Source organism: Pipra filicauda, unplaced genomic scaffold (assembly GCF_003945595.2).
Source record: "Pipra filicauda isolate LSUMZ 115617 unplaced genomic scaffold, ASM394559v2 scaffold261_size1826302_pilon, whole genome shotgun sequence".
Taxonomy (NCBI): domain Eukaryota; kingdom Metazoa; phylum Chordata; class Aves; order Passeriformes; family Pipridae; genus Pipra; species Pipra filicauda.
In genome coordinates, this window is record NW_024104378.1 from 13680 (window position 1) to 31332 (window position 17653).

General features: G+C 41.9%; 1 protein-coding gene across 2 annotated transcripts in view; it reads left to right on the plus strand.

Moving 5' to 3' along the window:
• Positions 1 to 17653, plus strand: part of LOC113987252 (BTG3 associated nuclear protein) — a 104960-nt gene that overhangs the window by 9811 nt on the left and 77496 nt on the right. For both annotated transcript variants that reach the window (XM_027719788.2, XM_027719789.2), the window contains exons 4-6: positions 4907 to 5029; positions 5878 to 6053; positions 13015 to 13254. In XM_027719788.2, the coding sequence (XP_027575589.1) occupies positions 4907 to 5029; positions 5878 to 6053; positions 13015 to 13254 (539 nt within the window). The remainder of the gene's footprint in view (positions 1 to 4906; positions 5030 to 5877; positions 6054 to 13014; positions 13255 to 17653) is intronic.

Sequence of the window (17653 nt, forward strand, 5' to 3'; positions counted from 1 at the left end):
TGATCTTAAAGCTGGTAATTGATGTTTTTCTAACTGAGCCAACTCAGAGGCTCCTCTGTAGGTAAGGCTGAGTGCAATGAACTACAGAGATGTATCTGTAACATGGAAAATGTCTGGCTTGTACTTAGTTGAGTTCAAAATTTGATGTTGACTGTTCTTAAATTGTTAACAGTATGTTTTAATAAATCCTCATTTGCTTTATCATTATTATTAATTGATTGCAGCTCTCCCAGGTCTCAGATCCATGAATCTCTCCAGCCATGGCTGGTGTACTTTGGCTTGTCTTTTCACCTCAGCCTTGGGGCTGGCTTTGCAATGTCTGCTCTGGGCTGATGTTCCACATGCAGGGAATCCAAAGATAATTCTTGATGACTGAACTCTCCCTGACAATGATGGATAACGCTGCTGCTTTTTTGGCAGTTGGCTGTAACAAGGCAAACGGATGGGCTGGGACTTTAAAATTTTAACTGCTCTTGGTTTCCCACCTGCTTGGGGAACAGTTTGATTGTTGACAAGTTTGCTCTCTTGAGGAGCTGCATTAATTTTTAGGGCATAAATCCAGTATAATTTCATGTATTCTTTGCCAGTTTGTGGTTTTGTTCGTGTAGTGCAAGTTCATAAGTGGGTTTTCTCATTCCTCTTTGGATAGGGATCCTTAACTGTGTGTGCAGAAGGCAAAGGAAGCAGGTGGCCATCAGGAGGAAGGAGCATTTTAACTTTGTCTTCCTAAATAGAGATGAAAAGATGCAAAGAGTGGCCGTTCTTCCAGATGAACACAAGTGTTACTGAAAGATAAATCAGAAAAAAAAAGGAGGAAAACACCACACTTTTAAAAAAGATATTTGTCTATATAATTTGAAAAATATTTAGATTTAATATAATAACTGTAATATTCCTCCAGAGCTCCGACACATGCACGAACTATACATTTAAGTCTTCATGTTCATCTGGAAAATACCAAAGTTCAAGGTCTCATTCCCAGACTTGCTTTCCTTAAGGCTGTGTTTGGCTGGAGGCTCTGCCAGCAGGAATTCCAAGTCCTGCATCCCGAGCTCCTCTGCTCCTCCATTAACTGCTCCTTGTGATGTGTCTCGGAGAACGAGAAGAACAACTTGTCTGAAAAGTTCAATCCAAGTTTTTCCAAGTAATTTTCATCCATTTGGAGCAACACTTTTGATCTTGCACCTTGTGGAAGATTTTTCTCTCTCTCCAAATGAAAACCTCAGCTGGGAAGAGGAGGAGATGATGGGCCTGGTACTGCCAAAAGTTCTTTTCTGTCACTGGCTGCACTCTCTGTGATTGGCAGGTTATTGGCAATGGAAACCCAGCCAGGAAGATTAATGAGCATTTCTGACTCACACGTTTTCCATACTCAAAATGACCTTTGGCAGCAATTTTCTTATGCAAAATATAGAATGGCCTTTTAAAAAAAAAAAATCAGAGCCTAAATTGAAAACTACACTTGAAAATCATTAGTTGGTATGTTTATTTTTTTAGAAATATTTTCACCTGTAATTTTGCAGATTATTCAGTAATCAGTAAAAAATCCCCAAATATTATTATATCTGTACATTTCATGCATTTATAACTTTTTACTAAGTTCTGTCCAGGAACAGGCAAATTGCAGAGCCAGTCTCTCCAAGTCCTAATGCTTATGGGGAAAGGAATATGTGAGCACAAGTGGAAAGTTGTGCAGCCTGTGCAGACACGCTGGGCTTGGGAAACACTCCCCCTGACCCCCTGAATATTTTCTTTCCATCTTCTCTAGTAGTCCTGGCAGCACTCAGAGAAAGAATTGCTTCACTTGGGATCTCAGTGAATATCAAAAGCTTTCCTCCTCCTCCTTAGTGTTTTCTGTATTTCAGTACATAAGGAGTGATTTAAAGTTGTTTCATCTTCAGAGATGGACAGAGTGAAAAAAGAAATTGGAATATTAAGTGAGGATGCACTTGTCTGTAATGAGTTTTAATGAATTCCTCTGATGGATTTTTGTCAGCTTGGCCTGATATTTTGATTTTATGTAGAATTCTGTGTTTATTTTGTGTATATTTGGTAGATTTCTAAATAGATCTGAAAACAGAGATTAGAACATCTCACAGGGAAGTCAATGGGAAGCAAATTCCCGTATCCCTCTCTGCAACTCCCTGACAGGAGGGTGGAGCCAGGTGGGGGTCAGGCTCTACTCCCAGGGATCAAGGGACAGGACGAGAGGAAATGGCCTCAAGCCGTGCCAGGGGAGGTTCAGGTTGGACATGAGGAGGAATTTCTTCCTGGAAGGGGCTGTCCAGGGAGATGGTGGAGTCCCCATCCCTGGGGTGTCCAAGGAAGGCCTGGACATGGCACTCAGTGTTCGGGGCTGGGAGACAAGGTGGGGGTCATTCACAGGTTGGACTCGATGATCTGGGAGCCCTTTTCCAACCTCAGTGATTCCATGAATCTGTGATCTGCAGGGAATGTTGTGGATCTCCATTTCTCACATGTACAAATTGGAGTCCAGGAGAACCCTATGGAACCTTCCTTTTCAAATTTAGTGGGGCCTTTATGTACTGGTCCCAATGATTTCCTTTTCTCCCAGCTCAGGTTTCACAGCATCAGCTGTGACAAATTTCTGCCTCGATGGTGCCTCGTTGTCACAATTTGTCAGCGAATTCCGGGGCTGTTTTTGTTCCACGTAGAACACGGACCAGAATCATAGTTTCTTGATTAACATTTAGGATGTTTTCAATGGAAATGTTCCCTCCTCCTCCTTCTCCTCCTCATGCAGATTTTGACAGCATCATTCTTCAGGAGTTAAACACAAGAAATTCCTTCTCCTTTAAGACTGAGAAAGAATTGAGCGACTTCATAAAAATGAACATTCCTAAAAAAAGGCACCACCCCCGCAACTTCTTCCTTCTTTTATGCCAATTTTTAGTGCTAAGACTTTTTTTCAAATATAAACTTAATAAGAGCAAAATGCTAAGGACTTTCTAAATGTAATTTTTATTGCATTTATCTCTTCAGTTGAAATTAATTATTCAGAGTCTTCATTAAAAATAAGCTTTGGTAAGTGACATTTTAAACAGGCAGCCAGAAGTGATTGCAGGGAAGATGGTGATAAAGAACAGTGTCTAAAAGGAAGTGTAAAATGCTTGAACATTTGAAACTGGCCTGTAAAAACTTCCAGTGGAGCTGTTTGGGCAATTTGGGAAATGTAATGGGAGCACACGTCGCTGCTGGACAGCATTGCCACGTATCGCTGTGCTGCCAAGTGTTTGATGTTTTTCATTCAAATGTTCAGTGCTGGCATTGAGAAAATGGAAACAAGTTTCCTTTTTAAAAAAAAAATACAAAATATGTGAGTGTTTTTCCCCTTGATAATGGAGAAAATTTTGCACAGGTGACTATGAAAGTCATTTTAGACGATATTTTAGATGGCAACGAAAGGAAACCAACAGAACACCCCATTTATTGCTTGCTAAAATTTGAGCTTCACGTGTACATGAAGAGCTCTAGTACAGCCTGTACTTGTCTGTGATCAGCCAAACATCTTCCAGAGCTTCTGCAGGTTTCAATCCAGCAGCTCATTGGCAGTCCATGAGGAATCCCATATGTTGTTAGGAACAGATGCAGTTACTGTAAGAGGGAGGCAGGGCATTAGAACCCGGGGCTTTTTGGAGCCAGAAAACCTGTGGTCAGCCCTCTTATCTGTGCCAAAGTTGGGCTGCATTCATTGTTTGCCCCTGTGACAGGTTCTTATCTTTGCTTTAGATCTTGATGATGGATAATGTAGTGCTTCAAGTCTTGTGTAGACACATGAATGTTCAAGTGAGGGTGTGCTCTGTTACAGCTGAAGTAAACACAGTTCTGTCATCAGATTTGTTTAATTTGTGTTTCAGCTGTTTGCCAAAGGAAAATAAATGACCGTCAGTCATGTTTGAGATGCTGGACCTGTAAAAACAAGAGTGGACTGTTTACTGAGGGAAGCAGAGGGAGGGAGGAAAACCTCCCCTCTCACTGAAACACAAGTTTTCTTCCAAGTCCTTTCCTTAAGTTCACCATGAGCAGAAACAGTCTTAGCTATCAAACCCTCAGAATATTGAGTAATGTTGTGGGAATAATGTCCATAATCTCTGAAAACAGATTAGATGCTGGTCTGCATGTGGAGACAATTGTTTACTTCACATTTCCTTTTGCAGTACAATGTAGACAACATTTCTTTAGTTGTTTCCTTCTACGTTGTCATCAGGAGTGATAGAGGTTTTCTCGTTTCTCACACACTAAATGCTTTTCTGTTGTTTAAGATTTTTTTGTTTATATGTGTGAAATGCACACAAGAAACAGTTTAGTCCTGTCGTATTTAAAGCTCCAGCCTGGCCTTGTTTGCCCTGATGCCCCTCGTGTCGCTCTCGTCTCCCTGCCCTGGAAGAAAACAAACGCTCTTTAATCGAGCTCATCATCCAGTTTTGCAATAAATCCTTTCAAATCTTTTTCCTGAGAATTATCCTACTAAAACTGGTGCATTCCCATGTAAATTGGCTGTGGTACCTCTGAAAACGCTCACTCAGACTCTCCAAAGAAGAATTTGGTGGCTCTTCAGAGCTGTGATTTACAGACTTCCCCCTGCCTATCTCGAATTGATGAATTCTTTATTGCTTTGCCAGGGGTAATGGATTTTTCTATAATTCCATTGAAGCCATCCATCCCTCCCTCCATCCTCTGTGAAGATGGGAGTGCTTGGAATGGTGCAGGTGTCAGGCTCGATGGATGAGCAGCTTTAGCGTCTGATCTGTGGCCACGATGCTGGAGAAGGAGCCGGGCCTGGAGGCCGTGCCAGGACTGTTTAAACCACAAAGCTGTGACAGTGTTTTATGTATCAGGTTTGCTCCTTTCCATTCTCATTTCCTCTCTGATCTCTGTCTTGCAGTGTTGTCCCTCAGACCACAGTGATCCTCAACAATGACCGGCAGAATTCCATCGTGGCCAAGATGGTTGGGCAGGAAGAGCCGTTGAGCAGAGCAGCGGATTCCCTGGAAAACATCCTTAGCAAGTTAGTAGCATGCCCAGGAATCCTCCCCTTCATCCCCTGCTTTGACAGAGCAGTATCAGTTTGAAGTTTGAAGTGCAATTTGAAGTGCAAAATGAGGAATACTCGAGGTAATAGTGATGGAAATGATGGAAACATTGAACCTAGACTTGGATATTTTCTCAGGCTGACAGTAAAGGGAAAGCAATGCTTCACTCTTGATGGGAAAGACCGTCCTGGAGAATCTGGGGTTGGTCCCATGTTATTTGACAGCTGACAGTTAAAGACAGAGTGCCCACGGCCACGTGTTTTTGCACGATCACTTGAGAACATGCCAAAATCCTGTATTTAACCAGCTGAAGGAGGAATGAGGAGCAGCCCAGGAGGGCTTGTACTATCTTAAGCAAATTGTCAATAAGTAAAACTGGGGATTCTGCGTAGAAAATGGTCTTCAAGAATATGTTTTCATAAATAATTTAAATATGTTATTTGTTTTGCACACTGGGCTGAGGCTTTTCCATTAATGCAAATTTAGACAGTGTATCTAAGACTTTTTGATTTCTTCTGCTATTTTCCTTCCATTTTTATTTTGCTGGATAGCTCTGGGTTATAAACAGGATTAAGGAGTTTAAAGGAGTTTGTTTAATAAATTATTTAATAATTTATTTAATAATACATTTAATTTTGTCAGTTAGGGTTTTTAATTCCCTTGTAATGATGTACAGGGCCATAAGTTGGACTCGATGATCCTCCAGTGCCCAGTCATTCCTTGAACAAGTTGTGTCCTTTCCAGCTCGGGTTATCCTGTGATTCTATGCTATTCCCAATGACGGTTATGTTTTCCCGAAGTTCCATCCCTTCCTTTCCCACAGTGCCGTTCCGGGCCGTCGGCAGAACACCATCGTGGTGAAGGTGCCGGGGCACGACGACAGTCACAACGAGGACGGCGAGAGCGGCTCCGAGGCCAGCGACTCCGTGTCCAACAGCGGCCAGATGGGGAGCCAGAGCATCGGGAACAACGTCACCCTCATCACGCTCAACTCCGAAGGTACCTTGGCTGTGAGGCCGCTGAGCAAAGTAAATGTGGTGGTGCAATGAACTGAGAATCAACCGGCAACTTCCAAGATCGTATCGTGGGTCTTCCTTGGAATTTTTAGGCAGTGCAGTGAGATCAAATAAGGGTGGATGTATTTGAATCATTTGCTTGCTGAAAATATGTTCTAAGACACCTGAGCTCAGGATGCTTCAACTTTTATAGGTATTCATACAACACACGTGTGTTGTAAAGAGCTTCTAGGTTCTGTTTGTATGTTGTGAAACAGAGTTGCTTCGAAGGTGTTTTATAGAATCATGGAATGGTTTGGGTTGAAAGGGACCTTAAAGATCCTCTTGTTCTAACCCCTTAAGTGGGCAGGGACATCTTGCACTATCCCAGGTTGCTCTAAGCCCCATCCAGCTTGGCTTTTAACACTTCCAGGGATGGGGTATTTCTTTTTAGGTCAACGGGGAATCAAATGCAGATTGAGACTGAGAAGTTCCTCTCAAAAAAATGATCAGATTGCAGATAGTGCTGATATTTCAATGTGAAAATAAATATAAAATGTTCTTTTTGTGGAGTCTGTTAATAGTTCTATATCAAGCATAGTGTGGCCAGCAGGACTAGGGAAGTGATTGTCCGTCTGTGCTGGGCACTGGTGAGGTCACACCTTGAGTTCTGTGTCCAGTTCTGGGCCCATCACTGCAAGACAGGCATGCCAGGAGCAAAATTGCCAACATTAGGAGGATATTCATTGTCTAATTCCCTTTTTGACTTGCTTTGGCACAGATTTGCACACACAAACGTGACATTGGCTCTTTATGCCATTGTTGTACATGTAAATTTTGAAGGAACACCTAATCCATTAATGTCTTCAGATCTGATTTTCTTCAGACCTTTAGAACACTCATCCATTAAAAATCTCCCTGAGATGGATGAATGCTCTGAGAATCAGATCAGTGATCCCCACCTCCCTCTCCTTGCCCTTGCACAGGAGGGCTGCTGAGTGACCTCTCCTGCAGGGTGTCACAAATGAAATTATTAATAAAGCAAGGGATGAAGAATGGTAGGACTGCTGTGCAGACTTGTTTTTTTCAGCAGTAAAAGGCAAAAGTCACAGCAAAAGGCAAAAAATCATCAGCTTTCAGACTATGACAGAATTTTGTGAATCAATTCCTTAGGCCTTCATATCTCTGGAGATATTGAATCAAAGAATGGTTTGGGTTGGAAGGGACCTTAAAGCTCATCTCATTCCAGCCCTGCCATGGGCAGGGACACCTTCCACTATCCCAGGTCCAACCAGCCCCATCCAACCTGGTCTTAGCACTAATTTAAGTAAGGTCTCATGAACAGTCTCTTTTCACAACAGTTGTCATCCTAACATTGTGTTCTTTTGGATTTTGCCTTCCATTGGAAAAAAATAACACTGGGAAGAACATTAAATCCACACTAGTTTTAAATTAGAGGAGTTTTAAACCCATTCTGTTCAGTACCTGTGTTGTTTCCTGACTGCAGTGAGCTCTCCCGTGCTGGAATGGGTCCATAATCCTGCCAAGGGCTGGTGTTCAGTTGACTAAACCATGCACCACCACAAAGCTGTTAGAAAACATTCTGACAGTCTCAAATATATTTATCTAAACAGCTTCTCTGGGTAACCTGTTCCACTGCCTCACCACCCTTCCAAGGAAGAATTTGTCCCCATTATCCCATCTAACCTTGCCCTTTGGCAGTGGGAAGCCATTCCCCCTTGTCCTGTCACTCCAGCTCCTGATGAAGAGAATATTGAGTTAGAAATGTAAATGTGTATTTTTTGAGAAGGCAAACTGCTCTGCATTGTGTGGTAACTAAAGGATGAATATTTTTTGCAAAGAAAATTCTTTAGTCACATATTGTCTCTTCAACTTGGCATCTGAGTCATTTTACAATAGTAGCATTAAACAGTGCTCAGGATTTGCTTTCCAAATGTGAATCCAAGCAGCTCTTTGTATGTGGCCCAGACTTATTTATCCACAGGATTTTCCAGTTCATGGCAAGATCAGATCTCACATGTTGGATGAGCATTTGCAGCCCTTTCCTGCCAAGCCCCTCATGACCAGATACAGGAAGAATGAACCATATCAGAGCAAAAGGGAACCATTTGTATCCTAAACCAATATTTTAGAGCTGGGGTGAAGGCACTGATGGGATTTCAGGAGCTGCAGTGTCTTGTTAAAGCCAAAGAAAATGATAGAACCTGAATTGCTCTGATGTTTTTTCAATTATTGGGAGCCAACAAATGAACAATGGTTTCTTCCAGGTGCCTGTCACGGTTATGTTTGGCATTAGCATGGGCCAGTGTGTAAAGTTAAACGTAATGAAGAGGCAAGAAACAAGAAAAAGTGGGCAAAATCCAAATGAGCTCTTTAGCCTTTCTTTTAGCACAGCTTTAAACCCCATTGCTGGATTTGTAGGTTAATCTCCAGCCCAGCTGTCGCTCCCTTTCATAGATTTAATGATTGCTAATTAATAAAGTCAGTGCTCTATAGTCTCTGGCAATTAATCACTGCCCCTGTGAACTCTTGCAGGGGCTAATTGACAGAAGCTTATTTAAAAAGATCACAGAATCATGGAATGGTTTGGGTTGGAAGGGACCTTGAAGCTCATCTCGTTTCAACCCCCCCACATGATGATGTTGAATCTTCTGTACATCAGCCAAAATGCTATTTAATTTCTCTAGAAATGGAAGTTTATTTTTGTAGGTTAAGATCTGGGATTTTAAAAAAATTTTTCAAAGATTAATTCATCTCTCTGCCTTTCTGTACCTACCAGTGGTTTGCTGCCACTGCCAGCTCTGCACCCAGCCTGGATAGTAAAATAAACACAATACTGGAGTAGTGGAACATGTTAATTCAAGTGCTTGTGTGGGCAGGTGTCTTCTTTTGTTTTCCCTTGTTTTAAAGGAATGACTGACAGCTCCCAGAGAGAGAGCAGAGCCTGGCTTTGCTTCCAGGCTCACATGTCAAAGCAGGGGAGTGTATTCCGATGGAAAAACGTGAGGAACAGCTCGATGTCTCTCATCTCCCTGGGTGGGAGAACACGTCCAGAGGGAGCCTGAAAGCCTCAGCAACTCCTGTCTGGTTTGTGTTCTCTTGACAGGGGTTTTCTTGCTGCAAACCTCAAAAGGACTCCTCCTATTCCCACAGAAATCCTTGTTTGCGTGGCAGCCTCGGCACGTCCCTGCCCAAGCACCAGGATGGTCAGCGGTGTTGGGAGAGAAAAGAATGGACTTAGTACAGGGAAAAAGACTCAAAAATAGCCTTGAAAAGTGAATTAGTTCTGGCTTCAGTAGAATGGAGATAAAGGGAAATTTCCTGATCTTAAAAAAAAAACCACGGAAGAGGAACTAGAATTAGTGTGTCCTGGCAATGAGGTTCTGAGTGCAGAGAGGGAACCAGCTTGAACTGATAGAGCTTTGCACTGGAAGTAAAAATGATCAGGAGCCACTTCTGTGATGATACAATATTTGGTGTGAAAAAAGGCAAGGAAGTAGCTTTCCATGTAGCACTCAAAATGCAGGGAGATCATTAGGAAAATTCACTGAATCCCACAATAGTTGGGGTTGGAAGGGACCTCTGGATCGTCTGGTCCAACCCCTGCCAAGGCAGGGTCACCTGGAGCAGGTGACAAAGGAACACATCCAGATGGATTTGGAATGTCTCTAGAGAGGGAGACTCCATGCCCTCCCTGAGCAGCTGTTCAGTGCTCTGCCACTCTCATGGAAAGAAGTTCTTAATTAATTAGGGAAAGAAAAATACTTTAGGGCAAAATAAGAAAGGTGATTAACTGAGTTCCAGGTGAGTGTGTAAATTTTAAGAAAAGTGTGTTCTTTGAATGTGCTTTTCCTCCCAGCTCCCAGTTATTGATTTTTTTGAAGTCTTTAAGGAGTAGAAGCAGCTGAGTGTGGTTGTGCAGAGCTCAGTCAGTGTGTGGATATTCCAGTGGATGTGCTAAATAATTCAACTCATCCAGATTCTCTCTAGATATCACACACAAACCTGATAATACAAATAAAGAACCATTCCAAAAGCATTAAAGGATGTTCGAGTGTAGGAACTTCAAATAATGCAGAGTTATTAATGTGTTCATGTACTTAATTGTTCAGAGGGAATTTACATCCAACTCCCAGTCTCTTTTCCCTTATTCATTCCATCTCCCCCACACACACCAGGGCTCAGAGTGTTTCTGCCTCGCTCAGAAGTAGCACTGCATTTTCTCTTTTCACCAGATTTTATGTGCCAATCCTGTGTCTGCTCCCTGCAAAGTGCCAGATGTGTTGGCAGCCTGGTAGGCATGATTTTTATATATAATAAAGAATAATTCAGCTTTTGTGCCCTGCAGTGAGACAGTAGATTCATGGTTAACTCCAGTCATGCAAGTCCTGCTTAATGCAAGATGATTGTAAAATAAATTCCCTTTCTGTCGAAACTTTTCAAGCAGGAGGAAAATACAAGAGATAATTTAATGGGGGGATTGTGGTCATAGGTCAGAATAACAAGATAGTGTCTTTTTTTCCAGCCTGTGAGCAATAAAAGAACAGTTGCATGTGGTAAAAACAGTATGTTCTGGACTCAGTGCCAGTAGAAAAAAGAGATTATTTTGCAAATTGAAAAAAATCTTTGGTTCACGTAGGTTAACAGGGTTTGTTAAGCAAGTCTGCAGGCAAAAGGTGTTCCATAAGGAGGAATAGCTCCTATATCCCATAGCAATCCTGTCAACTGGTAAGGAAATAAGTTTGTGATAGGATGAGAATAATTTATTCAGGCTTCCTAGAATGTCTTTGAAAAACATACACATTTATCCGGAGATGGTTTTGCTTTGCCAGCTCTGCCCAAATTTTTAGAAACCAGGCAATTTATCTTCAGGAACAGCCTGTTGTTTTCCCTGATAATGTTAACCAGACTTGTGGTGAGCCCAGACACAGTGGCATTCAAAACAAGCTGGAATTCATCCCAACCACCTTATTTTTTTGGATGGCACCTGGTTCTGGGAGCAGAAATCAGCCAGTGTGCCCTGTTACATGCTCAAGGTAAAAAGGAAGGTGGAAATGAAATATATATATATACATATAAGTTCCAATTTCAACAGACAAAAGTTTGAGGGATGGGTTGCTACATACATTAGTAAAAAATATTTTTCCTTACCAATTATTAGATACTGGGGAGAAATTCTTGGCTATGAGGGTGGTGAGGCCCTGGCACAGGTTGCCCAGAGAAGCTGTGGCTGCCCCATCCCTGGAACTGTCCAAGGTCAGGTTGGACGAGGCTTGGAGCAACCTGGGCTAGTGGGAGGTGTCCCTGCCTATGGCAGGATAATCTTTAATGTCCCTTCCAACCCAAACCATTTTAGGATTCCCTGATAATCTGCTGTCCCAGTGATATCTCAGTGTTGCACAATCCAACGTTTGCTCCATCCTGTCGTTTTTCATCACAATAAACCTGCCCCTGACATGTGCTGTGACTCAACCCAGAGGTCACGTTGGAAAAGCAGCTTTTAGTGTTTGAGTTGCTTTTATGTTATATTTTATTTACTGCTTTTGGCTTGTAGTCTGATAAAGCTCAGGCTGCTTAGCCCAGGCCAGGGTTTGGAAATACAGATGCTGCTCAGGGTCCTGCTCAGCATGAAAAGGAGGCGCTGGTCGCTGTGAGCTCTGTCACCCTGTTTAGTGACAAGGGGTTGTGGGTCCCAGGAATTTGTGACTGTACATACCACCAAGCTCTCCTTTAAAGTCACTTAATGCAAGATCAGTCATGTAACTGAATGGCTTATTCACAATAAATTACTGTAACCCTCTGGTATGGAAGGGCTGAGTGACCCCTGAGCCAGAAACCTTGTTTTACTGCACAGAGTTGAGTAAACATCGAAATCAAATCCAAATGGTCCCTGTCAGTGAACACTGAAATACTACTGGGATGTTTTTCTGTCCATTTCTATTATCACTGTCAAGAATTCTACTGGAATTTTTGGTTTTGTCTGGAATGAGTCTCATCCTCAGTCCTGTGTTCCATCCTCCACTTGAGCAGGAATTGGTCCTGGGCTCTGTTCTAGTTTCTGGTTAGTCTTGAATCCACTAACTTTTGGCATTGTCTGCACAGATTAATTTTAAGTGAGAGCATAGTATTCAATTTAATTCCTAGTGTTCCTTTTTTTTTTTTCTGCCAAACTGACAAGCAGGAACAGAAATAAAAAGGCTTCTTAATATATAGAATGTATGTGTTGGTGGGTATAGCTCTGCTCCTAATGAGCTTACACTTGAATAGAAAGGAAGAGTCACTTGGCAGATGATTAGTGATTGATTAATTATCTTTGTGCTGGGCCTTTTCCTTGGTCAACTGGTTGTTTAGAAAATAATGTAGCCAGTAAATTTGAAGAAAGACCGAAATTTTTTGGGGGAATCTCTGGCTACATTCTAAATGATTGTCATTGCTTGAGATACTCCTTTTAAGTGATTAAACAAATTCACTATTGATTGTAATTTCTTAAATTTATTATCCTGCTTAGACTCCTTTTTATCTGATATTTTTTGGGGGGGAAAATGTGGTTCAAAGCTGTTGGCTGCTTGAAATGAGCTGTGCTTTCAGAATAATGTGGCATTGCAGTAATCTTCATTTTTAGGGGATGACTAAGGCTGCCTGAGAACACTGTGACTGGAGTGTTTTCTCTGGTGTGAGACACTTTAAAAGGCATCCGAGAGTGAGTTGGACATCTGGACTAACTGCACCAGATCCTGGCAAGGCCAGAATGTGAATGGCAATAACTTGGTCTGAATTTGAGAGTAATTTTTATCAGTAGCAGATCCCATGAGCCTCTTCATGCTTAAATTTGAAAGGTTATGGAGACTGGGAGGAAAACTTGGAGAGGTCACGATAAGAAACATTGGCTGTAAGTTGAACCTGACTGGTGGCACAACCAGAACGTGTCTGATGTGTGTTTGCAGAGGATTATCCCAACGGGACGTGGCTGGGGGACGAGAACAACCCCGAGATGCGGGTGCGCTGCCCCATCACGCCCGCGGACATGCTGCACATCAGCACCAACTGCCGCACGGCCGAGAAGATGGCCCTGACCCTGCTGGACTACCTGTTCCACCGCGAGATCCAGGCCATCTCCAACCTCTCGGGCCAGGGCAAGCACGGCAAGAAGCAGCTGGACCCGCTCATGATTTACGGGATTCGCTGTGAGTGTCGCGCTGGGAATTCCGAGACGCAAATCGGGTTTTGTGAGAGCGGGGCCTGGGTTGGTGTTGCAGCTTTTGGTGGGTTTTGGTTATGAAGGAATCCCAATGGGCTGGTTTCATTCAGTTTGTTGTGCGTGTTCGCCGCAGATTCCTCGGTGTTGAATTCTGAATGCGGATTTTTTCAGAACTGCCATCTGTGAGCACGGCAAATATGGGAGAAACATTCCTTTTTCAGATAATGGAACAAAAAATTAGGCAAATGATGCAAATTTCAGGTGCTCAAAGCAGGATGGTCTTGAATCTTAGTTTTTGACTTCGCATTGCTGTGTGTTATTTCCAAATATTTGCTGTGATTGTGATGGAAGAAATTTGCAATCTCAGTATCATAAAATCCGTGGATTCATAGCAGGGACTCACACGATGCTGATGGGCTTGTTTCTGTTCCAGTGTGCACGAGTCTTTTGATTATTTTAAATATTATGGAGTAATGAACAGATATTACTTATATTGAAGGCACAGTTTTTGTTAATTTAAAAGGAATCAAACATGGTTTTATATAGAATGTGGTAGACACAGCCACTGGCTGTACAAGTGAAGAAGGATGTGCGTGACTTATAGCAGAGGATGACTTGGTGAATACACTGAGGTCAGCCAAGTCTGTTCTCTGCAATTTAGTTCCAGGAAATTAGAATATCCAGGATATTGGGAAAAGGTTCTTCCTCCAGAGGGTAGTGGGGCACTGACCAGGCTCCCCAGGGCAGTGGTCACGGCCCCAAGGCTGCCAGAGCTCAAGGAGCATTTGGACAACACTCTCAGCACATGGTGGGATTTTGGGCTGTCCTGTGCAGGGTCAGGAGTTGGACTGGATGATCCTTGAACTGGATTCTGATAAACCAATAGATCTTGTAGTTAAAAGATTCTTTGGAGTCACATTTTATGTTGGTCACCTGAAGTGGGAATAATTTGTTATACCAGAGAGCTTTGTATGGAATTGCTAGTTTAAAATTCCAGTGAAGGCTTAAAAACATGGCCAGAGAGAGCCTGTTTGGAGTGGTGCTTGAAGAATTGGATGTTTCTATGCTTCTCTTGGGACAATGTGTGGAGTAGTTACAGGGAAGGAAATGTGGAGAGTTTGATGATGCCACTGCTGTGCTTTGCTTACACTGAGCTGAGGAAACACAGTCCTGTTGACCTGCTGTTGTTTCTAGTGGTTTTCTGGCTATTTTGGGCAAACTGATTCCCAAAACTAACCCCCTCAGCTGGCTGTGTTAGGCCAAGTTTTGTCTTATTACTTACCTGAAGGAGAAGACTTCAGGCTTCTTCTGCAGATATGTTAAATACATATTTTTAAGAGATAGAATAATTTAGTTCTGATCTCCGAACCCTTTTTTCTATTGATCTCATCAAAGTAAATGATGCTTTTCCAGTGTGTTTTTAAAACCTGGATTTTTATTGACAGTAGTTTTTGGGGACATGAAGAAATGGATCTTTCTCCAGTGCTAAAGCAAGTCCCAGGCAACCCTTTTCCCTTCACTTTAATCCTTGAGCACAAATCACACGAGTCAGTTTGGAATTGGTTGTGTAGGAAAATCAGATTTTTGAAGATGTGAGCAAGGGGAAGGAATGTGCCCATGTGACCAAGTGCTCCAGCTGGGAATTATGTCATTTCTGTGAGGCATTCTGACCATGAAGAAACTGGATTATGGAAGTGGTTCCTTCAGCTGGAAAAGGTCTGGAATGGTACAGATGTAGGAGCAGTGCATCATGAGCACTGAATGTCTGTCTTTGATGTCATGAGCACGGTTTGGAGGGTTTGAGATCCAGGTGTCTGAAAAACACCTTTATTTCTTCTTCACGTTGATCAGTGTGTTGCTTTATTTTGGGAACCAGTCCATAAAAAACAAGGGACTGTGGAAAAAATCCCTCCTGTGTGGGTCTGACCAGAGTTTACTGGTTTGGGTACCAAAATATTAATGGTTCTTGAGATTTGCTACCACCATGACAAAGAATCCTGTGGCAGCAAATGAAGAAAACTCATGTTAACTTGATGAAGCAGCAAATTTAACAGTAGCAACAGTGGTCCAGAAATGATGATTGCACAGAATAACTTAATTTGTCATCACTGGGAGTAATTAAGTGGAAGTGAGGTTGGATTTCAGTGGCCTGTTCATGGCTGTGGATGAGTCCCAGCTTTCCAGGGGAGGTTGTGCCCGTGCTCAGTTCGGTGGCAGAACTCCTGGTGAGTTCATCTGTGCCATGATTTCATCCCTCTTCTTTGCCAGAGGATTACTGGGAAGAGCCCTGCTGTCCCACATCCCCCTCACCTCTCCCCACACCAGCTGCTTTTTATCAGGGAACTGTTGTTCCATAAAACTGACCAAAATCTGAGTGCAGCTCTGCCTCAGGTGCTTGTCCCAACAATGTGGTTTGATTCTGCTCTGGTGAGACTTCGATGCATTAATTTAACCATAAATGAAAAATCCAATGTCATCAGCCTCACCCTTGCCAGTCACAGCTGGAGGAGCTCAGGCCAATAGAAAGGATTTTATTTTTCTTGCAGTTTGTCAGTGGAAAGATATTCCATCCTTTTTTTCTATAAGAAAAACACCAAGCAAATCTGTGTTTAATAGAGCAGATATTTTGTATAATGTGCAAAAAGTATAGAAAATGAAGAGATGTGTGTTTATTAAAAATTCTTGATCCACTGCACAAGGTTCACCACAAGAGAGAGGAAAGTTTATCTTTGGAAGGATAAATTTTCACTTGTGGGATGAATTTGCCTGTGGGGTGGCTGTGGTAGAGGAGAGAGTTTTTGGGCACGAAACCAAAATGACTTAAACACAATATATGTCATTAAATAGCTCATTACTTCAGCCCTTCTAAAAATGGAGACATTTTCTGGTGAAATCTGATACAAGAACATCCTCAGTTGTAATTTTCTTTGCACAACAGAAAATACAGGTTTAGTTCTTTGGAGATTTTGCAGCGATTTCCATGAGTGAGTTGGAAAAAATAGATTCCCAAATTCAGAAATTTATAAGACATTTGATAATACAAAGAATGATTTTACATGTCATTGGCAAAAATTGAGAGGGGATTTCTGAAGTTCAGAAAAGAAAATCTATCAGTGGTTCTTCTTCTTCACGATAATCTAATTAAATGAAAACAAAATAACCTTAGTTATATATATAATGAATATTTTTATGTTTACATATTTTACATGTGCATATTATATATACACATATATTTTATATGTGTAGTCTATATGTTTATATATATATATTAGTGTGTATAACGTTGTTAGTGTGTCATTTCTGTGCAGTCCTCTTGCTCTGCACGTGGGTTTTTGCAGACTCTCACCAATCATTTTTTTCCCTCATTTGTCATTTTTGGTTAATTGATCACTAATTGCATTAAGGGGAGACTGTGCCCTGAGTTCAGTTGTGTTTTTGGACCCCAGAAATCCTCTGGCTCCATAAAGCATCTCTTGCTCAGGGAACTATTTATATTGAAATAACTCTCATGGCAGGGACATGATTGTTGCTGAGAAAAACCAACTCAAAACCGTAAGTACCCCACCCAAACCCCCAGTGCTGCAGAGGGCAGGAAACTGTGCTGAAAGTTGTCCTGTTGTGTTGAATTTTCCCATCTGCTTCCAAAATTACCGTGTAGAGTGAATTTTCCCCATTTCCCTTCATGAGTTAGCATTTATCTCATCCAGAATCCACCCCTGTCATCTAAATGCCATAGGAATAAAGTGTTATCTGAGAATACCTAATGATAAAGTCTGATTTTTAACTGTAAGTGATGTATATTCTGCTTGAAATGGCACGTTTTCACTTTTTAAGACATAATCAAAAATATAGGATAGAAAGAAATTGGTGATCAAAGCTCAGTGTTTCTGTTCTGTGTAATATTTTTTCCAGTCAGGATGGGACCACTTTCCTAGTGGATTAGTTGTAAGAGATGTTAATCCACTGTGAGAGAAGTTGTGTCCTCAACAGAGGCCAAATGGAATTAAACACTGGTGCTGCTCCACACAAACTGACACAACAGCAGCCCACACACATTTGCTTAATAGGAAGCATATTTGGCTGGGTAATTTATGTCACTTAGATGAGATATTTATATATATATATTATTGCACACAGCCCCAAACATAAGGCAGGTTGGGCCAGTTTAAGCAGCTGGTCACTGGTCTCCTGTAAAATGTGTGGTCAGTCACTGCTGCTCCAGCTTCTTCTTTGGAATGAAGATGTTGATCTTTAATAGCCATGCAGGATAAACAACAAATATACCCCATTTCTGTCTGTCTTAAGTATTATTACTTAAATATTGGAGGAAGGGCAGTGAGTTCTCACAGAGGAACTGTTGGCTCTGGTGTTTCTCACCAGTGGGT